Here is a 26,352-nt window from a genome sequence, read left to right as displayed (position 1 = left end):
AGGCCATGGATGGATATATCAGAATGGGAATGCGAAGTGGAATTAAAATTGGTGGCCACTGGGAGATCCCACTTGTTCTGACAGAAGGAGTGTAGATGCTCAGTGATGCCGTCTCCCAATCTCCATTGGATCTCACTGATGTACAAGAGGTCACACCATGAGCACTGAACACTGTATACGACTGCAACTAACTCACAGGTGAAGTGTTGCCTCACCTGGAAGGACTGTTTGGGGCCCTGAATAGTAGTGAGGGAGGAGGTGTAGAGGTAGGTGAATCACTTGTTCTGCTTGCAAGAATAAGTGCGAGGAGGGATATCAGTGGGGAGGGACGAATGGACAAGGGGGTCATGTAGGGAGCGATCCCTGCGGAAAGCAGAAAGTGGGGGGGAGGGAAAGATGTGCTTGGTGGTGGGATCCCATTGGAGATGGAGTGGAAGTTCCCAAGAATTGCGTGCTGGACACAGAGGCTGGTGGGGTGGTAGGTGAGGACAAGAGGAACCATATCCCTAGTAGCGTGGTAGGAGGATGGGGTAAGAGCAGACATGCATGAAATGGAAGAGTTGCAGTTGAGGGCAGCATTGATGGTGGAGGAAGCCTCTTTCTTTGAAAAAGGAGGTCATCTGCTTCATTCTAGGATGAAAGGCCTCATCCTGAGAGCAGATGCAGCAGAGATGGAGGAATTGAGAGAAGAGAATGGTGTTTTCACAAGTAGCAGGGTGGGACAAGGTATAGTCCAGGCAGTTGTGAGAGTACATTGGTTTATAATAGACATCGGTGGATAAGCTGCCTTTGGAGATAGAGACAGTGTGATCAAGAAAGGGAAGGGACCAAGTAAATCTGAGGGCAGGGTGGAAGTTGGAGGCAAAGTTGATGAAGTCGACGAGTTCAGCATGGGTGCAGGAAGCAGCACCCATGCAGTCATCGATGTAGTGTAGGAAAAATGCGGGACAGACGCCAGTGTAGGCTTGCAACATAGACTGTTCCATATAGCCAACAAACAGGCAGGCATAGCTGGGACCCATTGCTACCCCTTTTGTTTGAAGGAAATGGGTGAAATTATTTAGAGTGAGGACAAGTTCCACTAGATGAAAGAGAGTGGTGCTGGAGAGGAACTGGTTGGGTCTGGTGTCCAGAAAGAAACGGAGAGCTTTGAGGCCTTCCTCTTAGGGAATGGAGGTGTATAGGGACTGGACATCCATAGTAAAAATAAGATAATGGGGGCCACGGAACCTGAAATCATTAAAAAGATCAAGAGCGTGTGAAGTGTCACGGATGTAGGTGGGAAGGGTCTAATCCAGGGGGATACAACACGGTCAAGGTGCAGATATGAATTCTGTGAGGCAGGAACAAGCTGAAACAATGGGTCTACCTGAACAAGCAGGTTAGTTTTTGTGGATCTTGGTTAGGAGGTAGAAACAGGAGGTGTGGGGTGCAGGAACTACGAGCTTGGTGGCAGAGGATGGGAGATCCCCAGAGTCAATAAAGTTGGTGATGGTGTGGGAGACAATGGCCTTTCTTTTGTGGATTTTTGGAAAGAGATGCACACTGAACACTGTAATACGATGCACACTACACTACCATACCCTAAGCATTTAACTCCATTGGCAGGGAATCAAACCCAGGTCTCCGACATAGCAAGAGATACACACTGAATATTGTAGAGAGATGCACATTATGTATCCATGCTTTGTCACTTCATATCCACTGCCTCACCCTGTTCTCACTGAGGCCAAAGTTGTCATAATGTAGCATCACATGTGTTAGCATCTCTTTCTTAAAATCACTAGTTTCCAGTGACAGAAACAACTGGCAGTCCCTAATTATCCCCTTGATACTGTTTCCTTGAAAATTAACCTTTGCATTCTGTGGCTTAGCTGTTGAATTACCCATGTCAAAAGCTGCTTTCCTCTCCCATGCTTTCTAATTTATAACATAATTTATCAAACACCTTACTTAAGTCAAGTTTTCACAAACATACCTTTTTTGTGTTCACTTGAAAACAAGAACATGTACTGAGATCCCACATGGTTTTTCCAGTCAAAAAAGACTTTTTGTACAGCTACAGTAGCAATGAAATCTACCTATTACATACTCAGAGAACTCCTCTATATAAATTAGTTAATCACCTTTAACATTTCGCATGACCTGTATCAACACACTTTCTATAATTCACTCAGCTGAAATCTAAGCCCCAGGTTAGTGGCACAGTGTTGCAGCTACTAGATCTGCTGCCCCTCAGTTTCAGTGACCTGGGTACAATCCTAAACCCTGATACTACCACAACAATGCTTGCACCTTCTCTTTGTGTTTCCCCAGGAGTTCGGGTTTCTTCCCACATCCCAAAGACATGCAGCTTAACAGGTTAAGAGGCCATTGTAAATTGCCCCTGATGTGTAGGTTAGTTGTAGGATCAAGGGGGAAGTGGTGAGAACATGGACAGAGTAAGCTACAGTAAAAATCTGTAGGGAAATAGATTGCTGTGTCAGCTGTAGTCATGGCAGATCTTCTGTTTTGAAAGGAAATAAGGAAAAATCAATTTCTTCACCAATTTACTCTTCTCTTCTCATTGGAAACAGCAATGCCCATGAACGGAAAAGCCTACAAGAGGTAACGGATTCACACAGACACAGCCTTCCCCACCATTGAGCACATCTACAAGGAGTGCTGTGACACGTCAGCAGCATCCATTATCAAGGACCGCTGCAATCCAGGCCATACTCTCTTCATACTGCTGCCATCCGGAAGGAAGTACAGGAGCTTTAAGTCCCACATGACCAGGTTCAGGAACAGCTATTATCCTTCAGCCATCAGTCTACTGAACTAACATGGATAACTTCACTGACCTCAACACTGAACTGTTTCACAACCTATAAACTCACCTTGAAGGACTCTACAGCTCACGATCTCAATATTATTTATTACTTATTTATTAATTTCTTTTTTAATTGCACATTTTGTCATCCTATGCATATTGTTTTTTTTTTGGCTTTATGTGTACTTTTTCATTGAGTTTATTGTGTTTCTTTGAATCTACTGTGAATGACTGCAGGAAAACACATCTCACAGCAAAACATATGCGTACTTTGATAATAAATTTACTTCGAACTTTAAATTTTTGAACTTGAACTTCTCTGGCTTTCTTCCCTATTGTTAAATATAATTAGTGGTGACATATTTCTTTTGCAGAATCTGCCATGTCTGAACTATCGGAGGTAATGTGGAAGTGGATAGAGCTACATGATTCAATATCCTCTCCCAGTGCTGCGAGGACAGACAAGAGCAGCGAGACTGTGGACATGAATTCACCTCAACAGGAGAAGTGTAGTCCTCTAAGTAATTCCACGGGACCTATCCCTGAAAACAGAATAGAGACAAGCCAGGAAATAATGTTGAAAGCAGTTCAAAGCCAATCGCCTGCAAAAACATCAAAGTGTGTTGCTTTTTTTTTCACAAGCAAGTAATGTTTTAGTTCCTCCAGCATTTTGGGTGCATTGCAATATTTTATTAAATTATTTGTCACAGTTTAAAATAAAATATTAAGTGAAAACAGTAGCCATGGTGATGCAGAAGTTTGGACTAACAATTTAGAGACCTGTGTTCAAATCCCAAATTAAATTTGGTTGATAATTTATTATAAACAACAATCTTAGTCTTAGTAATGATGATGCAGAATCTATACATTGTCATTATAATTAATATAGTCATAGCTGATTAAAAATAACTACAGATCATTAACAAAACACCTGGTTGACAATATCCTAGAGACGTACTAAAGCCATCATATCCAATCTTGCCCGATACCAGACCACATCATCCAACTGACTTTTCTGAACTGATGTGGAAGCCTCTCATCTGTGTCATTACCACCTTGCTCAAGCACAGAAACTGAAGGCTGACAGCAGTTTAACCTTTTCAAAGGTGATTAATGATGGATAATAAATCCTGGTCTTACTGGCAGCACCCCATATTCCAAAAAAAAACGCTACTTGATCCAAAAATAGGATAACTGAGACTGATTCCCAAACATCATTCTCAGCTAACCCTAAAGTAAGATGAACTGTCTTTGGACTTTCCCCCTAGTCATTCACTTCAGCAAATAGCCAAGCTATCAACTTTCCTTTACAGTGTTGGGAAATATCAATTGCAGATTGGTACTGAGTTCTGTTGAAGGGTCTGGGTCCGAAACATCAACTGTTTACTCTTTTCCATAGATGCTGCCTGACCCCTTGAGTTCCTCCAGCAATCTGTGTGTATTTCTCTACTTGGCTTATTTTTCACAGGGTAGCTCTTACTACCTATGTTATTTTGTAACTTATTTTATACATGCAGGTTAATATTTATTATTTGTCTATATTTACATACAAGGCTATCACTTTAAACGTTGCCATTCCTCTAATTGCCTCAGGACCCCAGCTTTGAACGGAAATTACAAGAATAATTTGGGCTGGACTCCACTACAACATGCAGCGTTCTGTGGACATATTCCTTTAATCAAGTATCTCCTGCACAGGCGAGCAGCCATCAACCACAGGAGTGAGTACCATTACACTGCAATACACAGGGCAGCTTGGAATGGCCACACTGATGCGGTGGACTACCTTCTGCATCGGGGAGCCCTTCTGGAGCCCAAAGCTCGTTGCGGAGCCAGTCCACTCCATTGTGCTGCAGCTAATGGTTACGTTACTACTTCCAAGCTGCTTCTAAAATACGGGGCATCCACAGATATTAAAGATAACAGGAGGTGGACACCATTACACTGGGCCTGTGTGAATGGACACATGGAAATAGTTGAATTGCTGATAATGGAGGGAATTAACCTGGATGAAAGGACTGACTGTGGCACTACAGCATTGCAATTAGCAGTGGAGGCTGGGAATTTCAGAATTACTGACTACTTACTGAAGAGAGGCGCAGACGTAGATGCCAAGGATGAAAATGATGAAACTGCTCTACACAAAGCTGCTGCAAATGGAAAAGTAGAGGTAAGAGGCCAGGTAACTGAAACATCTCAATGCTGTTTGATAGCCAAGAAGAGAATTCCTGGGACAAACATGAGAAAATGCATATTTTGCATCAGTCTTCACAGTGGAAGACATCTGCAGTATACCAGACTTTCAAGAGTGTCAAGGGAGTGAAGTTTGTGCAGTGAAAATTACGACTGAGAAGGTGCTCAGGAAGCTAAATAGTCTGAGGGTGGATAAATATCCTGGACCTGATGGAATGCACCCTCAGGTTCTGAGGGAAGTAGCTGGAGAGTTTGTTGAGGCATTAACAATGATCTTTCTAGAATCTATAGATTCTTGCATTGTACAGGATGACTGGAAATTTTCAGATGTTACTCTGCTACTTAAGAAGGGTGGGAGGCAGTAGAAAGGAAACTATAGACCTGTTATCCTGACATCCGTGGTTGGGAAGTTGTTGGAATCGATTGTTAGGGATGAGATTACAGAGTACCTGGAAGCACATTTCAAGATAGGCCAAAGCCAGCATGGTTTCCTGAATGGAAAATCCTGCCTAACTAACTGACTGCAATTTTTTTGAGGAAATTACAAGCAGGGTAGACAAAAGAGATGCAGTAGATGTGGTGTACTTGGATTTCCAGAAGGTATCTGACAAGGTGCCGCTCATAAGGCTGCTTAGCAAGATAAGAGCCCATGGAATTACAGGGAAGTTATTAGCATGGGTGGAGCATTGGCTGATTGGGAGAAAACAGAGAGTGCGAATAAAGGGATCCTATGCTGGCTGCCTGCCAGTTTCCAGTGGAATTCCACATGGGTCAGTGTTGGGACTGCTGCTTTTTACAATGTATGTCAATTACTTGGACTATGGGATTAATGGATTTGTGGCTAAATTTGCCGATGATATAAAGATAGGTGGAGGAGTGGGTAGTGTTGAGGAACAGAGAGCCTGCAGAGAGACTTAGGTAGTTCAAAACACAAAAATACAACTGCAGATGCTGTGGATCAAAGAATATGTACACGACGCTGGAAGAACTCAGCAGGTCAGGCAGCATCCGTGAGAAAAGAGTAGCCAATGTTTCGGGCTAAGACCCTTCATCAGGTTCCTGATGAAGAGTCTCAGCCCGAAACGTTGGCTACTCTTTTCTCATAGATGCTGCCTGACCTGCTGAGTTTGTCCAGCATTGTGTATGTAGACTTAGATAGTTTATGGGAATGGGCAAAGAAGTGGCAAATGGAATACAATGTTGGAAAACAGGCAGACTATTATTTAGATGGGGAGAGAATTCAAAATGCAGAGGTGCAAAAGGACTTAGGAGTCTTTGTGCAGGATACCTTAAAGGTTAACCTCCAGGTTGAGTCGGTGGTGAAGAAGGCAAATGCAATGTTGGCATTCATTTCTAGAATATAAAAGCAGGGATGTGATGTTGGGGCTCTATAAGGCACTCTTGAAACCACACTTGGAGTATTGTGTACAATTTTAGTCTCCTTATTTTAGAAAGGATATACTGACATTGGAAAGGGTTCAGAGAAGATTCATGAGAATGATTCCAGGAATGAAAGGGTTACCACATGAGGAACATCTGGCAGCCCTTGGACTGTATTCCCTGGAGTTCATGAGAATGAGGGGAGATCTCATAGAAACATTCCAAATGTCAAAAGGCCTGCACAGATTAGATATGGCAAAATTATTTCCCATGGTAGGAGAGTCTAGGACAAGAGGACACAACTTGAGGATTGAAGGATGTCCATTTAGAACATGGAAATTACTCTAGTCAGAGGGTGGTAAATCTGTGGAATTTGTTGCGATGAGTGGCTGTGGAGGCCAAGTCATTGGGTGCATTTAAGTCAGAGAAGAAAGGTTCTTGATTAGCCAGTGCATCAAAGGGTTTGGGGAGAAGGCAGGGGAGTGGGGATGAGGATGACTGGAAGAATTGGATCCGCCCATGACTGAATGGTGGAGCAGACTAGATGGGCTGACTGGCCTGCTCCTGCTCCTATATCTTATGGCCTTATGGTCTCAAAATCTTCAGATGCTGGAAATCCAAGCAACACACATAAAATGCAGAAGGAACTTAGAAAAGTGTGAACAGTTGACGGTTTGGGCTGAGATCCTTCATCAGGACTCTTCCACAGATGCTGCCTGGCCTGCTGAGTTCCTCCACAATTTTGTATATGTTGAAGAGAATTCCTGGGCTCCAGATTCATCGTCAAGCATTAACAAATATCTTTTGGATTGACTATCCTAATGTAAAGCTACTTCTAAATGTTTCAGATTGCATTACTGAAATGTTGTAAATGATGTCAAGAGGGATGTTCTTCATTTTCCATATAGCAGATAAGAAAGATTTTCCAAGCATGTTGACAACATTGACCAGAAGAATTAACATTTTATCTCAAGTTCAGTGAAGTAAATCTAGTTTTGCAATGCCCATAATTTTCATGTTCCACGCACTTGCTCTATTTGAAAAATTTTCAATGCCAGGCACAGAAAATATTATGGAACTTTGGAATGTAGTTTAACATTCTGAGGGAGATACAGACATAATGATAAAGGAGTTTCAATGCCCATTGTGCAGGTGGAATTCCAGGAAGCAATTTAAATGTTCTACACAAGACAATGCTGGGAAAATTATAAACAATTTTATCTCATGGTGCAGATAGAAGACAGACTAATAATATAGATTTATCCCCTGGCTAGCAATTGACAAGTACTAATCCACAGTTATGTTGATATCTCATTTTTTGATTGTCAATAGCCTGGCCTAGGATTAAGACATACTGTTATGCAGTGTAGATAAATTTGTTAAGTGAAACAATAAATGATCAGAAAGGACCACACATTATGAAGATGATTGATATACAAATAGGCTAAGCCATAATGGATGGCACATTATGTGAAAAAATGTGCACATTAGATAGGTGAAAGCAAACTGAATATTCCTTAATGGTGGGAATCACAAATTGTATGTGCATAAAGGCACAAATAACTAAAATGTGTTGATAGGCTAATAACATATAGGCTTTATCTCAAGAAGGAGAGCATAATGATAAAATGTCATTTCAGTTAAACAGAACATTTATTAGATCCAGTTTAGTATTGAAAAATCAGGAAGGATATTGTACCAACTCACCAATTTACAGGTGAAAAATGAGACAGATTATAACAATTTGGTTTACATTCCCTTGAGACCTTAAGTTTGAAGGACGATTTTATCCAATTCTTTGAAATAATCTATTTAAAACAATAAAGAGATGTGTTAGGGTAAGCAAAGGGTACATACTGTATACAGCCTTAGTCACTTGTGTTTAATGAGTATTCCGCATACAAAAACCACTATATTAAGTGTTTATCTTTCGATGTCTTTTGTGGTTAAACTAAAACTGAGTCATACAGAAGTTGTAACTGGGAAATATAAAAGATCTTTTTCACACAGTGAACTTTTAGGGGAGAGTCTAAGAGAAACCAAGAGAATCTCACTTCCCTGACGCAATGCGTTATACTTATTCAAGACAAAGATAATGATAAACAATTAACTACAGTTTCAATTGCTATAGTCACCTACTTTAATATTTTACAAAGGTAGCACAACCCAATCAGCAGAACCTCTTTGAATAATCAATACCAGTATCTATTTCAAAAGGCAAATACTCAAAGTATAACCCTTTTTTTATCGAGTTGAGGGATGACTCCTTGAATATACAAATAACCAGAAGGTTAAGAGACAAACTATGGCTACGTCCACACTACACCAGATAAATCCGTAACCGAAGCTTTTTCTCTTCGTTTTTATCCTTCGTCCACACTAAAACGGCATTTTCGTCCCCCGAAACCAGAGATTTTCAGAAACACTCTCCAGAGTATGTAATTTTGAAAACGCTGTTTGGGGCAGATCAGTGTGGCTGGGGTAACCAGAGAAAGATAAAAACGCTATCATGACGAGATGGAACAGATGGTGACGGCAGATCGCCATTTCATAGTTTTCTTGACACAACCTAACAATTTCAGGACAGACGGCGTGAGACTGAAGCCAGAAGAGTTAGAAATGTACTCACCAAATTCTTTGACCCATAACTTACTGAATAAATAAGTGTACTCACTTTGCCCTGTTTTCTGTCCTTGCTTGTATGAAGGTGGTTTACCTATTTATGTAAGTACCTCTCTGACAATAGATGTGTAATAGCCTAATGTAACATTGTATAGAAATACAAGATAACACTGATGTAGACATGTTTTATACATTTAACAAGGTGCTTTATTAATGCAACAGAGTGAGTCAGTTTTTCAATATCCGTCATCAGCCAGGTCATACTGTCCGTGAACTCCCTGTTGGTTGCCTCCATACACTCCAGTATTTGTTCTTTTTTACCTTTAAGTCCTCCTGCGTGAGGGCCAACAGCTGCCTGTCATTTAAGTTTTTCTACTCTGTAACTGCACAAACGCGCACTTTCACAGCGAGATTCGACACCAAACATGTCGCTTGTTTTCGGTAGGTGTGTCTTGTGCATGCGCAGTAGGAGGAGATTCGCCAAAATATCCATTTTAATGTGGACAGAAATATCTTTTAAAAAGCTTAGTGTGGATGCCTATCGTTTTTACGTGAATCCGGCATTTTCAAAATTATCCGGTCTAGTGTGGATCTATGTCTGCCCTGCATTGTGCAGTAGGTGGCAGAGAGGCATAGTTAACAATGTGCAAATAGCAGGAACATTCATGTATTGCCTTCTCCTATGTATTTTTCAATGGGGCAGAAAAGAATGTCCCATTATGTTGTGTACAGGTTTTATTTCCTGATGACTGGTTCTTATTTTAGTGTATCCATAATTAAACTATCCATAGTATTATAAATCCAGATGGTCTCTAATATACCTTCTTCCTCTTGGCCCCTCGACAGAAATCTGTTCCTGGAAAGCCAAAATTAAGGAGGATCCAATTAATTAGGTTAGCAAAAGTACCCTTCACTCAAAAACCACTCTCCAGTTACTCACTACCATGTTCCTAGTTGGATCTACATCTAAACTGTCACCCAAAGTGGCAATCTATAATTCTAGCAAGGACAGCAATAAAATGTTTCAGGGAATTTTGTTACTTCTTCATGAATACTTTTGTCCTCAATGTCAACCAACATTTAAAATGCAGCTTTGTCATTCATAGCACTTCGCTTGATGTCTCCTTTTCTGTTGGCCCATGGCAGTATGTATTCTTTCCTGATCATTGCCCATTCACTCTCTAATAACTGAAACTATCAGACATGGGTGATTGCAGCTACTGTGTGAACATGGGCCACCCAACAAGGCAACTGTTTCAGGCTCACAGTTAACAGTTCACATTTCATGCCATGACAAATTGTCATAATAACCTGATGAGTCTCTCAGTCCATTTGGTCCATCTACAAGAGGTTTGGGATGGTCCCAATGTAGTTTCAATGGAACAGAATCAGAATGGCCAATTACGTTGTGTGGTTTCCTTGCCAGGACATCGGAGATATCCTCCTTCATCAAAGAATGGGGTTTCCTTTCCACAACCTCTATCTCCTCCATTTCCTTTACATCCATGCTCACCCCCATCTTCCTACCTCCTTAACAGGGATAGAGTTCCTATTGTCCTCAGCTACCACCCCATGAGCCTCCATATCCAACATATCATTCTCTGCAACTTCTGCCAACTTATTTGGATCTACCATCAATCACATCTTTACTTCTACCCCACTCCCTGCTTTCCACAGGAATCCCTCCCTGCATGATTCCCTTGTTCTTTGGTCCCTCCCCAGTTTTCTCCCTCCTGACACATATCCCTGCACGTAACTGAAATCCTACACCTGCCCATTAACTTCCTCCTTTCTCCCTGCATGCTCCCAAACAGTCCTTCCAGCTGAGGCACACTTCACCTGTGGATCGTGTACTGTGTCTGGTGCTTGCAATGTGGCCTCCTCTGCATTTGGTGAGGCTCAAAGTAAATTGGGGGATCAGTTTGACGAGAGCCTTCACTACTTTGACAAAAAATGGAATTTCCTGGTAGCCAACCATTTCAAAATCTATTCCCATTCGAATTCTGAAATGTTGGTCCCTAGCCTCCTCTTCTGCCACAATACAGCCCTCTCGGGTGCTAGGGCAGCACTTCTAATTCCATCTTGGTAGCTTCCAACCTGGTGGCATGAGCATTGATTTCTCCTTCTGATAATCTTATCCCTTTTCTTCAATTCCCCACTCTGGCCTCGGATCTCTTCTCCTCACCTGCCTATCACCAGCTCCACCTTGTGCTCCTCCTTCTTCACTCTTCCCCATGGTCCACTCTCCTTTCCCATCAGATTTCTTCTCCAGTCCTTTACCTTTTCCACCTACCTCCCCTCCCTCACCCATCTGGCTTCATTCATCACCTTCTAGCTTTTTCTCCAACCCCAACCCTCACCTTTTTATTCAAAGGCATCTTCTCCCTTCCTTTGCAGTCCTGAGGAAGGATCTCGATCCGAACTGTTACTCACTTCTATAGATGCTGCTGGGCCTGCTAAGTTTCTCCAGCGTTTTGTGTGTGTTGCTCTGGATTTCCAGCATCTGCAGAATCTCTATGTTTAAAATTGTGTGCAGGTTTTATTTCTTGAAGGCTACTTTTTGTTTTATTTAAGCCATAAATATGCTATCCGTAGTGTCACAACTGCAGAATGATCCTTAACAATACTAAGGATGAATTTTTATCCAAGTCTAGAGTTTATGCCATTTATCATACTTCTGAATAGTTGTTATCTCCAGAACAGAATATGATTACAACTGTTCCCTGATCAGATCACACACTCTAGAAGCCAGAGTATGTGTGCATATCACCCTAGAAAAGCTGACATAATTTCCTCAACTGATATGAGGAAACTCATCCTAGGATAAAATGTGACTACCTGTCATTTGTTTTGCACAATTCCTTTTGGAACATTGCAGGGGAAATTAGATTAAGTGGTTCTTGAAGTCATCATTACTGGGCATTCTTGGACACGACGTGGACTAGATTCCTACTTGGTCAAGTCCAACATCTACTTTGGGGAGTCCTGTCCCCTAAGCTCCTCCCCCCACTTGTCCATAATACCCATTCTACCCCATGATTGGCCAAGGCCCATAATTAAAGCCCTGCCCACTTTTTCCTAGGCATTTACCTGATCCCCAAAGTCCTAACTCTAACCTTGTGCTAACTCCCTGAAAAGCCCCACTTCCAACCTCAAATCTGCTCAGCAACCATTCACCAGCTACTTATCCTTCTGCAGTGATTGCTCTTTCTGTGATTTCCTTGTCGGTTTGTCCCTCTCCTTTGATCTTCCTCCAGGCACATATCTTTGCAAGCAACAGATATGCTACACTTGCCCATTTACCTCCTCCCTTTCCTCCATTCAGGCCCCCAAACAGTCCTTCCAGATGAGACAACACATGCAGATCAGTTGGGGTCATGTATTGTATCTAATGCTCATGACGCAGTCTCCTCTACATTGGAAAGATTCAATGGAAATTGTGAGATTGCTTTGCCGAGCACTTTTTCTCCATTCGCCAGAAGTGGAATTTCCTGCTGGTGGACCATTTTAACCCCTATCCCCATTCCCATTCCAACAAGTCAGTCCATGGCCTCCCCTTTTGCTGTGATGAGGCTACTCTCAGGGTGGAGGAGCATCACCTCATATTCTGTCCTGATAGCCTCCCACCTAACGGCATGAACATTGATTGCTCATTCCAGTAATTATTTTCCCCTCCACTTCTCTCTTCTTCTGTTCCCCACTCTGGCCTCATACCTATTCTCCTCAGCTGCCTATCACTTCCTTGGTGTCCCTCTCCTTCTTCCCTTTCTCCCATGGTTCACTCTCCTATCCTATCAGTTTCCTTCTTCTCCAGCACGTTAACTTTCCATCTGCCTGGTATCACCTATCACCTTCCAGCTGGTCCTCCCACCATTTTTTTGCCATCTTTCCCCCTTCCTTTCCAGTCCTGAAAAAGGGTCTTGGCTCGATACATCTACTGTTTATTCATTTCCATAGATGCTGCCTAACCTGCTGAATTCCTCCAGCATTTTGTGTGTGTTGCTCTGGATTTCCAGCATCTGCAGATTTTTTCTTCTATTTATTACCTATTTTGTTTCATTTGCCTCCAGACTCAAGCCTGAAGCCACCACCTAGTTACTCCTCCTCCAACCCCGCCTCTGCCCTAGCCAGTCATTGAAAAGGCCAAAGCGTTTTCAGTAACATTAATATCATGGACCTCAAGTACTGAAATTTGCAGTGGTGGAGACATAACTGAGATGTTGATGAATTCTGCTGCAATAATCAACAACTGCAACCATTAGATGTCTCAACACTTAAGTTGTATGGCAGAGGAATTCAAAACCATAGGACAAATTCATAAAATCCCCTTTAATCATAAAACCATGAAGCCTTTTGTTACATGCAGGGCAATGACAATGTAGAGTTCTGAACTCCAAACATCTGGATGTGCAATTCATTTGAATTTTATGTGGTATGGATGTGTAAAAAAGGCAGGTAAATTGATCAACCTAATTATAGAAATGATTGGACACTCAGATTCTCTGTTCCAAACAGGATAAATAACAAATTTTTTCAGGTGAATTCTCAGGAACAACATTAGCCTGGAGCTAGAGTTGTTGGATAGAAACACAGAACTAGTATCCACTAGTTCCTCACACTACCAATCAATTGTTCACCAGACAGCTCAATCAATTTCCTGGAGGAAGATTTTGCTGTTGGATCCTTTCCAGGTAGAGAGGCTTTGTATGCAGATAACCAATGAGCATGAATCACTGTTAAAGATTAATATTATCTTCCCTGAGATGTGATGCGAAGAACAGCACATACTGTTTCACTCAGTCTATCCATTGCCCACTTGTTCTTTCTGTCTGAAGATCAGTATTTCATTAGTCTTCTCAGTTATGTCCTACATCTGCCATTTTATTTAATGTTGACACACTCTATCCTTCATTATAACTTCTAGTAATTTATTGTCTTTAAATGTGATACCTCTCTTGTTTAGTGACACTTTAGTTTCCAACACTCAACTTTCTGAAAATATCTGTGACATTTTTGAATATTATTAAGTGTTTTTAATTATTTCTGTTTTTTTTAATTTAACTAGTTAATATACATATATATATTTACTGAAATTGATTTACTTATTGGTTTTCGATATTATCATGTATTGCTTTGTACTGCTGCCACTAAGTTAACAGATTTCATGACATATGTCAATGAGATTAAGCCTGATTCTGATTCTGAAATTTGATTCACAAACTGATGTATTCCTTAACGAGGGATTCTGCAGATGCTGGAAATCTTGAGCAATACATACAAAATGCTGGAGGAATTCATCAAGTCAGGCAGCATGGAGAATAAACTGTCAACATTTCAGGCTGGGACCCGTGATATTTTCCTTACCGGCTGTAGGACAAACTGTTGTGTAAGCCTAACATTAACACATTCAAGAAATCACTGCCTTCCTAACCAGAGTTTTTCTGCTTTTCACAATCTTTGGAGAAGTTAAAATCACCCATTATAACTATTTCCTGTTTGTTTCATTTCAGCAAAGGTACATTCTGCTCTGTCACATCTGCTGCTTGGGAGCCTTCCAATGTACAGTTATAAATCCTTTTCTGTTTCTTAATTCCACATATAAATCCTCCTATGTCCACTATATATCCTCTCTGTGAAGTGATTTCACCTTTAATCGTTGGCTATTCTTTGAGAACACGTACTTTGGAATATTTAATTCCTAGTACAGAATGTCCTGTAACCATTTTAAAAAAAATGAATACCAGATTGAATTTATTGAACTTAACTTTATGCGGTTGTGTAAAGAAAATGTACTTGAGCAACAGGCCCTTATCTACACTTTAGCCCTGCATTCTGTGCCTACATATGTAGTTCTCCCTCCTGAATACCAGTTTGATCCCAGACCTCCCTGCATCCAAGGTCATGCATTTTCTCATCAGGATTTGATAGTCCTTTCCTTTTTAATTGTGCTCCTACTTGAAGCCCAAGTTATATTCAGATTCATTAGCCAATGGGGCAACTCCAGTTGCTTAAAGAGTACATTACATAAAAACATACGTGTTAGAATCAGGAATAGGCCACTCTTTTCCTGAGAGCCTAAGATCATAGATGAATTGATTATAACCTCCAATCCACTTCCCATGGTCATTTTTCACCTTCTCAATTATCAAGCACCAGTCTAATTCCATCTCAAAGAAAGAAAGAAAGATTAGTTTTATTTGTCACAGGTACACCATAACATACAGTTTTGTTTGTTTCAAATCAAATCAGTGAGGATTCTGCTGGGCAGCCCACAAGTATGTGGAAGCTACTTTGACAAGAAATTCAACTGCACCAATTACATAAATCCAGAAGTCATAAGAACAGGTGAAAGTCAGTAATCTATCTCACCTACTGTAATGGAATACTCTCTGCTCCTATATATGAATGCTCAACCAGCTCCCAAGGAGCTTGATACCAGCTAGGACAACTAGTTTGCCTCTCCAAGCACCACCCCTGAAGGATATATGCATTGGCCTGGAAGCACCAAATCCCCTCATTTCCTCATTCTTCAACTGGATATCCAATAAAACTAAGAGTACAATCACCAGTCATAATAAATCTGATTCTGATTCTGAAACAAGGGCCAAAGAGATGAATTATGTGGTAAGGTATGAGTATCTGCCTTTACATCTAGGCAGCATTTGACCACAAGTGCATCAAGAATCTTGGTCATCCTGAAGTCAATGGGCATTAAGGGGGAAATATTCCAGTGACAGAATACAAAAAAAGCTGCTTATGTTTGTTGGAGGTCAATCATTACTGTAGGGGTTCCTCATAGTAGTGTTCTATCAGCAAACATTTTAATCAATGATCTTCCTTCCACGACAGGATCAGAAGAATGTTATTAGTGAACATCCCCAATCTTTAATTCCAACCACAGTTCCTTAGAAAATGAACTATTTGCTGATGGCAGTACTCAGTACCTCAAGTGCTCGCTTAATGTTGATTTTTTTGTGGTATATAAACTGCAGTCAGGACCATAGAGGATAAATCTCTTGGTGAGTAGAACGGTTGGAACGTAATCACTAGACGTTCCAGGTTGGGAAAACAAGAGTGCAAGATGACTTCTATCTGAGCACCACAAAGAGTCTATCATGAAACACAAAGTCCGTCTTTTTGCCTTCTCCAAATCAGCAGTCCGATCCATTCGGTGTATTGAGAACCCCTTGGCTTACCAACATATCCAGCATTGCTGTAGTGAGCCATGTTTCTGTGAAACAGAGAACACAGCAATTCCTTATTTCCCTCCAATACAGCAATCTTGCCCTTAGGTCCTCAAACTTGTTCTCCAGCCACTGAACATTTGCTAACAAGATGCTGAGTAGGGCAAGCTTCTCTATCCTGGCTTTTTAGCCTTGCTCGGCGCCGCCCCCTCCTCCCTCCCTTTTTGCCGTGGCAATGTACCTTTGTGCACCTAAATGTGCCATATCTGAGAGTTACATCTGCTGAGAACTTCAGAAGGTATTGAAATAGCTAGTTCATTAAGATAGTTCAAAAGTACATTACTTAAAGGGAAATTACAGGCTATAGATTGCAGTCAGAGTAATTCAGAAGAGGTATATTTAGAAGTTTTGTAAGTCACCTGCAGCACATCATCATGGTTCACCAGCACCATCTTGCCTTGCCCTCAACTGGGAATCCAATAAATTTAAGAGTACAGTCGCCAAAAAGGACAGCAGTGGTTCAGGAAGGCAGACTACCTCCACCTTTTTTACAGTAATTAGGGAAATAAGTGATGGATTTTCCAGCAGTTAGTGCCTACAAAAAAATTGCATAAAGAGCCTGATTAGAGATCAATGATTTATTTTTCCAATAAACTTTTCCCCTTACATCTTTATGTTGAATGCTGATTCAGAATTGAACTGAGATCAATTACTAGTATGCTTATAAAAGAGTCGTTATAATCATGGGCTGGTGAAGGGAGACTGTGTATCATGTGTCCCTAAGTTTGTGCAGTTAAGGGAATTATCCAGGGCTGGTTGGGCAGGGGAAGGAGGGGCTTGGGGTGAAATAATCAGGAGCTGTGACTTGACTGAAAATCAGAAACATGGGAGCCTGGTCCATGGATATAAGTAGATGAAAACTTATGTTATAGCATTTCTTTCCTACATGGTGTTAATAAACATGATCATTCTAGGATGCTCAGAGACCAAAGGTCAAAGAGCTTTGACCAGTGGCCAATCCGGACATCAGAAGTTTGGAGAGGAGGGGACTTCAATCAGGTCCACTGCCCCGGGATAAAAGTTAAGAGTGGGTCCCGGCTGTGTAGTAGAGCTTTGACCAGTGCCAAATCAACCTTTGGGATTGATTAGTGAGAACAAATTAAAAGAAGGCAGGGGAAAGCTCAGGGGCAATTGTCACGGCAGCTGTCGTCTGAGTGGACATAGTCAGAGTGGTGATCTTGAGGCTTTAGCTCATCGTAGCTTCTGTGAAGAGAGGCTTCAGACAGAGAAAGCAAAAGAAAGAAAAGCTCAAGTATTTTCCGTCTCTTTTATCTGCTCAGCGAGGATAGTAGAGATGCCAGGCAGGATAATGAAATGCTCCTCTTGCGGGATGTGGGAAGGCAAGGAGACATTTAGTGTTCCTGATGACTACACCTGTGAGATGTGCACCCAACTGCAGCTTCCAAGGGACCATGTTAAAGAGTTGGAGTTGGAACTGAATGAACTTCAGATCCTTTGGGAGGCTGAGGGGGTGATAGATAGGACATATAGAGAAATAGTTACTATCAAGGTGCAGGACATGGGAAACTGGGTGACAATCAGGAGGGGGAAGGGGGTTAAGGAACCAGTGCAGAGTACCCCTGTAGCCATCTCCCTCAACAACAGACACAGGTATGTCACTTTGGATACTGTTGGGGGGGTGGGGAATGGCCTAACAGAGGGAAGTCACAGTAGTCAGGTTTCTACCACTGAGCCTGCCTCTGCATCTCTGAAGGTATGGGGGGAGAAGAGGAATGCTGTGCTGATAGAGGATTCATCGGTTAGTGGAATGGTTAGCAGCTTTTGTTGGTGAGAACAAGATTCCTGGATGGCCTCCCAGATGCCAAGGTTTGGGATATCTTGGATCGAGTCCTCAGCAGTGGGAGGGTGACCAGCCTGAAGCCGTGGCCTTGTAGGTACCAATAACATGAGTGATGAGGTTCTGCGTTGGGAGTTCAGGGAATTAGGTACTAAGTTACAGGGCAAAGCCTCCAGGGTTGTGGTCTCAGGATTGATACCATGCTGGTGAAGCCAGAACTAGGAAGATTATACAATTTAATACACGGCTAAAAAGTTAGTGTAGTAATGAAGGTGTAAGATTTTTGGATTATTGGGCTCTCTTCATTGGGACCTTACAGAAATGAGAGTTTACATTTGAATTGGAGGGAGACTATAATCCTTGTGGGAAGACTTGTTAATGCTACACGGTGGGGTTTAAACTAGAGTTGCAGGGGGATGGGAACCAGAGTGTCAGAACAGTTAGTGGAGAGGTCGTGGAGGCAAATGTTGGTAAGACCTCAGACAAAGTTAGGAATCGAGAGGTTGAGCATGTTGCGACCAGTGTCCTGAGCTGTGTATATTTCATGCAAGAAGTATTGTTGGAAAGGCAGAAAATAGTCCTGAAGATGAGGTATCTGGTTTACAAACAGAAACCATGTGTAGCGAGGAGAAGTCTTTGATAGGGCAAAATTGCAGTTAACAGGATGAGCTGCAATGTAAAAGGTGGACAAAATCCGAAAGGGTGAATACAGGACTGAAGGTGTTGTACTTGAATACACGCAGTATACGGAATAAGGTAGATGAACTTGCAGCGCAGTTGAAGACTGGCAGCTAGCTGTGATGTTGTAGGCATCACAAATTCATGGTTGAAAGTTTATTGCTGGGAGCTTAATGTCCAATGAATACACGTTGTATTGAAAAGATAAGCAGGAAGGCATTGTTCTGTTGGTAAAAAAATGAAATTAAATCCTTAGTAAGAGGTGACATAGGATTGGAAGGTGTTGAATAATTGTGGATAGAGCTAAGGAACTGCAAGGGTAAAAAGACACTAATGGGAGCTATATACAGACCCCAAAAGAGTGGTAAAGATGTGGTCTACAATGGGAGATTGAAAATGCATGTGAAAAGAGCAACGTTACAATAGTCATGGGGGACTTCAATATGCCGGTAGATTGGGAAAATCAGCTTTGTTTTGGATTACAGGAGGGGGATTTCTAGAGTGCCTATCAAATGGCATTTTAGAGCAACTCGTGGTTGCGAATAGAGGTGTGTCCTTTTAGAATAGAGATGAGGAGGAATTTTGTTTGCCAGAGGGTGGTGAGTCTGTGTGGAGGCCAATTCTTATGTATATTTAAGGCAGAATTTGATAGATTTTTGATTGATCAGGTCATGAAGGGATATAGGGAGAAGGCAGGAGATTGGGTTGAGAGGAATATTGGATCAGCCAAATTGATTAGGAAAATTGGTACAGACTCGATGGGCCAAATGGTCTAATTTGCTCCTATATCTTACGGTCTTATCACTGAATGATAGTAGCTCCTGAAACAGCACAATTCAAACTCCTGCATAACACTTGAAAAGGAAATGCTGCACTAGAAATGAAAGCGGAAGATGCCACTCAATTCATCTGCACAGGGTAAAAAATAATATAGAACAGTATATAGAGCATAACTTGGAGTACCTAGTCATATTTCTCATGCAAAAAGAAAATAGTATACCCACAATTTTGTGATTCACCAATCCATATTGGATCCCTGTGTTATGAAGAAACAGTGCGGTGGAATCCCCAATCCAGGCCAGTGGTGTTTTTCGCATTATTTAAATGCTACTTCAAGACTTCAAATTGCACCTGCGTAGCCTCTTTTCATAACCTTTATTTTCATTGTGAAAGAACGATTGATGCTTTGAACTCGGTGGGAAAGAAAACTGACTAAAAATAGTGTGAAAACTAACTACTATCATTTCATTTTGGTGCAAACTGTACAAGAGGATTCTCTTAAGGTGTTTGTGAAGACATGGATGCAGAGGAAAATGTCTTAGATGTGTGCAGTCTTAAAATTAAGCATTTAGTTGGCTCAAAAGTCTTTCACCACCTGGAATCAGCAACAGAACCCAGATTTCTCTCCAGATGGACAGAGCCTCTAGTGATAATGAAGAAGTCCACATTAAAACATCACTGATGGCTCTTGCAGCATCAGTACTCATGGGCGTACTTTGCTAGCTGTAAAATTTCCTAGTCATAATGCCTTTTAAATAAACACTTAAAAACTAAATATCAATTAAAGTAAGATTTTTTTCAGGAAACTAACTTATCTTTCCCTTTGGCTCTTAAACCTTGAATCTGCAAGATCCAGAAGGTCTTGGATCATAATCCTCACCTAACGCAGGAACTGTGACTAAGGGTTGGGTTTACACAAGCACAGAACTGGCATAAATTGATGCAGTTCATATAGCTGAACATCTATCTATTCTCTTTTAGAACTGCCAAGAATAAACAACAGATCTGACCCAATAAAGAACTGGGATTCCTTTCAAAACAAACATGTCTGGAAACCGCATAAAGTATATCATGAATTAGTAATGGTCATTCAATTGTCTTCTCATTTTAGGCTTAAGTTTAAAAACCAGTAGAGAAGTGAATGTAATGTATATAAATTTCAGTAAGGTATTGTATAAGGTTCCCCATGCAAGGCCCCTTCAGAAAGTAAGGAAGCATGGGATCCAAGGAGACCTTGCTTTGTAGATCCAGAATTGACTTTCCAACAGAAGGCAAAGGGTGTTTGTAGATGGTTCGTATTCTATATGGAGGTCGGTAACCAGTGGTGTTCCACAGGGATCTGTTCTGGGACCCTTACTCTTTGTGATTTTTATAAATGACATGGATGAAGAAGTAGAAGGGTGAGTTAGTATGTTTGCTGATGACACAAAGGTTGGGGATGTTGTGGACATTCTGGGGTCGTTGGTTGTCAGAGGTTTCAGTGGGACATTGATAGGATGCGAAACTGGGCTGAGAAATGCCAGATGGACTTCAACCCATATAAGTATGAAGTGGTTCATTTTGGCAGGTCCAGTTTGAGGATAGAATATAGATAGTATTATTGGAAGACTCTTGGCAGTATGGAGGATCTGAGAGATCTTGTGGTCTCTATCGATAGGACATTCAAAGCTGCTGCACAGGTTGACAGTGTTGTTAAGAATGGGTATGGTATGGTGTGTTCAAATTTATCAACCATGGGATTGAGTTCAAGAGCCATGAGGTAATGTTACAGCTACGTAAGAGTTTAGTTAGACCCCATTTGTACTGTGTTCAATTCTGGTCACCTCACTACAGGAAGGATGTGGATTCTATAGAGAGAGTGCAGAGGAGGTTTACAAGGATGTTGCCTGGATTGGAGGGCCTACCTTATGAGAATAGGTTGACTGTACGTGGCCTTTTCTCCTTGGAGTGACGGAGGATGAGATTTGACCCAATAGAGATGTATAAGATAATGAGAGACATTAATCATGTGGATAGTCAGAGGTTTTTCCCAGTGCTGAAATGGCTAACATGAGGGGGCATAATTTTAAGGTGCTTGGAAATAGGTACCGAGGGTATGTCAGGGGCAAGTTTTTCACACAGAGAGTGGCGGGTGAGTGGAATGGATAAAACAGGGTCTTTTAAGAACCTCTTAGATAGGTACATGGAGCTTAGAAAAGTAGAGGGCTATGCGCTAGGGAAATTCCAGGCAGTCTCTAGAGTAGATTACATGGTTGGCACAACATTATGGGCCAAAGGGCCTGTAATGTGCTGTAAATTTCAATGTTCTATGTTCGAAGTAACCAATTTAATAACTGCAATGTCTAAATTAATTGCTGTTATTTGCTATATCTCCTTTATTTGGAATTTTTAGATTCATCATTAGGAATAAGGAAGCAAAGTCTGAACACTGCTACATTATCAGAGATCTATGTTTTTCAGAAACACTGTGTCATGTTATGTACGGTTAAAAAATTATTTTCCTTCTTTTAGATCTTGCAGCTGCTGCTCAAATGCAGTGCCACAGTGGATGCTTCAGACAGAAACCAGCACACACCTCTGCACAGGGCCGTGGAGAGTGGAGCTCCTGCTGTTGAATTGTTGTTGCAGTCTGGTGCTTCCATTGACAGTAGGAATGCACTACAGATGACTGCTTTGCATCGAGCAGCTTTCCAAGGACAGGAGGCGGTAACACGAGTCCTAATTCAGCATGGTGCTGACATACACGCCCGAGACAGGATGGATAAGACTCCCTTGCATCTGGCTGCAGAGAAAGGTCACTGTGCTGTTGTACAATTATTTATTAGCAATGGGGCTGAATTACAAGCCAAAACAAAGTGGAATGAAACTGCAGCTGATCTTGCTAAAGAACAAAAACGGGAAGAGGTACTTAAAGTACTGAGGGAAAACATGTAGATAGGACAATACGGTCTTTTGAAATAATCTGTCATTTCTTATATAGAATAAATGTACTTTATGTACACAGTAGCTTTGCCTCCCAGGCTTCAGTCCTTCTACATTGCTGTAATCCCAAGGACATAATAGGTACCTATTCTTAAACTGTGGGCCTGCTGCTGATCTGAGTTTCAGCAAGCTTTTTTATTGTCGACTTGCCTTCACTCATCAACGAACTAGCTCTGAAAATATCACCTTACCTTCAGAACAACTTGAGCTCCTTCCATTCATAGATCTTCTATTTATTCTATTCACACTCCCACTCTCTGCAAACTAAAAGCACCTTTTCCTTCTTTCCATTCTGCTGCAGGATAATGAATATGAAATTCTATTTTTCTGTTCACAGATGCTGCCTAAACAAATGATTATTCCTACCATTTTCTTCTTGTATATCAGAATTTCCACTTATTGATTTTAAATAATTGGAGGCTGTGATTGATTCTCTTATCATCCCATCAGATACTCCTTTCCAATTAAAGTGTTTACTGGATCACCAATCCAGTTTTAGAATAAAATAATCCCACTTCTCTGTTTCCTCAAGTCCATTTCAATCTTCCTCTTGTGTTAATTAAGTTATAAAGTGGTTACACCCCAGAAGAGGCCATGCGGCCCATCCTAATGACACTGGCTCTCAACCAGAGCAACCCACCAGTTCTGTCCCTGACCCTATCTCTGCAAGGCTTGCATATCTTTCACCACATAGTTAACCAGTTGCTTCCTGGAAGTCATAACAAAGCCTGCCTCTATTACATCAATAGGCAATGCTTCAAGATTTCAAAAAAGGCTTGTGCCCACATCATTTTATGTTTCTCCCTCTTTATTTATATCTTTAAACCTTACTATTTAACAACTCTACCAAAGGCCTCCTACTATCCATTCTGTCCAGTCTCCTTATCAGTTATCCTTCCATTAACCTCCCCTCAGCCTTCTCTGGAGAGGAGTATTTTGCTCTTTAATCTAATCTGAGGAGCATTGTTGGAAAATTTTGTATATTTTTTGTTTCATTTTTTTTCAATAAAGATGTTATATTGTGAAATACAGAATTTATATTTTAGATAGTGTTAACGTGAGGGTTTCCTTACAAGACTGGTCTCATCAAATCAAATGGCTCAGGGGAGAGTGCAATCTCTTTTGAATCAAAATACTAAATTCATTCCAACTCATGAACTTCACAATAGTGCATTACTGAGGAAGTACTGCAAACCGGAGTCCCATCAGCTCTCTCAGATGGATATTAAAGATCCAGTGTCACTGGTTCAAAAGGAGTACAAGGATGGTTTGCCTAGCCAATGCAGATAAATCAGTGGAAAGGTCAAAAGGAAATTATCCAGTCATGCGTGGCACTTCGCTGTACACAGATTAGTTACAATTTAAAACATGTCAAAAATGCTCTGTAAAGTGCTTTGCAATGTACTGAGGGTGATGTGGAAAACACTGTATAAATGGAAATGTTGATGTAATGCAGTGACAACAATTGTATCTAAAGTATCGGATGCAGGTATTCATAATGACAGTCTGTGGAGCAGGGACGTGATCAACAGGAGATGGAAAATGTGTGAAAGTCAGCCAAATCAAAAACAATGCACTCTCATTTAAAGCTACTTACTCCCAGAAGGTTAAAGTGTGTCAATTATCCACATGTTGACATGGTGTAATTAATAACATCCATTAAGAATGTTTAAGAAAATTGAAACATTAGTTGCTGATAGTATTCTCCATGCCTATATTTTCTCTCTATGAACTTTCTGCATTAAACTTTCAAATACTGCATTTGTGTTTCATGTCGGTTGGTGCAGCTAGTTGACCTTCTGCCTCAGAGTTCCAATGGCCCAGGTTCAATACCGACTTCAGGAGCTATCTACGAGGGGTTTGCACGTTCACCTTATGGCATGCAGGCTTCCTCTGGGTGGCCTGGTTCCCTCTCACATCCCAATCACATGCAGATTGGTAGGTCAATTGGCCCTTGTATTCGTGTGAGTGGTGGAATCTGAGAAAATTTCAGATAGGACTGTGGGGAGAATAAGGTAGAATTAGTGTAGAAGCGTCAGTAATGCTTGGTCTGTGGGCTGCAGGGCTGGTTTCTGTGCCTAAGAGACAGATTTGCAAAACCAGCACTTGGGCTGATACATCGAAGCTCATTGCCACCTGGGTTTTATTAAGCGAAAACATGGGCTGTAGAGACAATTAATGGAGAATGCAGTCCTGTGCTTTTTCTCTGGTGGTGCCATTAAGAAAGCAACTCAAGCTAGCAGCTCCAATGGAAATCATCAAATGTTCCTGTTTTAGACTGCTACAGCTGAAATCCTCAGCTACAGCCATGGACGATACAGTAAGCAACATTGTTTTAGGCTTTTAAAAAATCTATCGTCACTCATAGTCGACAAATCGCGGACGGCAGTCTCGGTTGCAAATGCGGTTGTCATTAAAGACAGCGGAAGAAAGGATGCCACTGTGGTGAACTGCATATACCTGTCTGGACACACCCCCTGCTGACTGCTCCTGTGGCCCCTCGCGCAGAACCCGGTATAAAGGTGATTGGAGCCTGAGCCCTGCTCTCAGTCTCCAGGATGTCGTGTGGTGGTCACTCGCTGCTTGTTCCCTTTACCTCGCCTCACGTCTCAGAGTGAGTTATTGATGGTGCATCAGTCCCACTGGATTAAAAGTTCGTTTAAGGAGAAGAGGGTTCTGACTTCCACTACTGACTATTCTGCTGGCAAATGTAGTTTCTGGAATTTAAAATCTAAGACCTCAAAGCAAGATTGCTGTACCAGAGGGATATCAGAGACTGATGTGGTTTTTGTCTCAAGTAATCTTGGTTATACGCTGCCATTCCAGACACAGCGATACAGCCCACTGGCTTCACAATTCACCACCAAGAGAGGACTGCTGAGTCTTGCAAAGGCAGAGGAGGTGCAGTATGATTTATGGTTAACTCCTCGTGGTGCACAAATGTGGTGGTTCTGTCCCAGTCCTGCTCACTGGACCTGGAACATCTAGTGATCAAATGCCCACTATTTTATCTGCATCATCTTGATAGTGGTGTACTTTCCATCTCAGGCCCATGTCAAAAAGGCTCTAGAGTTGAGACAAACTGAGCAACATAATCAATAGGCATGAAACAGTGCACCCAGATCATTTTGAGGGAGATAAACCAGGCCGGCTTGAAAAAATCTCTAAATGATTATTACCAACATATCAATTGTGTAACCAGAGGAGCCAACACACTGGACCACTATTATACCACAATCAAAAACGCTTACCCTGCCATTCCATGTCCACACTTTGGAAAGTCTTATCACCTGGCTGTACTTCTACTCCCCGAGTACAGGCAGAGACTGAAAACCACAACATCAGTAGTGAGGACCAAGAAGGTATGAATGAGGGAGGCAGAGGAGAACTTACAGGACAGCTATGTGTCAGTGGACTGGACATTATTCAGGGATTCATCTTCAAGTCTGAATGAATTCATCACACTTGTCATTGACTTCATTATAACCCACATGAATGAGTGCATGCCTACAAGAACATACACGAATCAAAAGCAATGGATGAACCAGGAGATCTGCAGTTTGCTGTGTGCTGGATCTGTGGCATTCAAGACTATTGATCCACAGCTAATGCAAGAAGGCCCGGTATGACTTACGGAGGGCTATCTCTAGATCAAAAGAACAATTCCAATTGAGGTTAGAAGTAGAATCGGATGCATGTCAACTCCGGCAGGATTGGTAGGCCAATACTTCCTACAAAATGAAAACTAACATTGTGAATGGCATTGATGCTTCCCTCCCAAATGAGCTCAATGACTTTTATGCTCGCTTTGAAAGGGAGAATAGAACTACAGCTATAAGGATCCCTGCTGAATCCAGTGACCC

The 26,352-nt window shown here is 41.5% G+C and overlaps 1 protein-coding gene across 1 annotated transcript; it reads left to right on the top strand.

Moving 5' to 3' along the window:
* The first annotated feature begins 2,589 nt into the window (after positions 1 to 2,589).
* ankrd67 (ankyrin repeat domain 67) lies at positions 2,590 to 24,191 on the top strand. The gene is made up of 4 exons (XM_059989199.1): positions 2,590 to 2,607; positions 3,187 to 3,430; positions 4,406 to 4,982; positions 22,019 to 24,191. The coding sequence occupies exons 2-4, from the start codon at positions 3,195 to 3,197 to the stop codon at positions 22,439 to 22,441; spliced, it is 1,236 nt and encodes a 411-aa protein (XP_059845182.1). The 5' UTR covers positions 2,590 to 2,607; positions 3,187 to 3,194; the 3' UTR covers positions 22,442 to 24,191.
* The last annotated feature ends 2,161 nt before the right edge of the window (positions 24,192 to 26,352 follow it).

The sequence above is a fragment of the Hypanus sabinus genome, chromosome 2, assembly GCF_030144855.1.
Source record: "Hypanus sabinus isolate sHypSab1 chromosome 2, sHypSab1.hap1, whole genome shotgun sequence".
NCBI classification, from domain to species: domain Eukaryota; kingdom Metazoa; phylum Chordata; class Chondrichthyes; order Myliobatiformes; family Dasyatidae; genus Hypanus; species Hypanus sabinus.
Note: the sequence above shows the minus strand (reverse complement) of the source record. Positions and strands in the feature narration are given on the sequence as shown.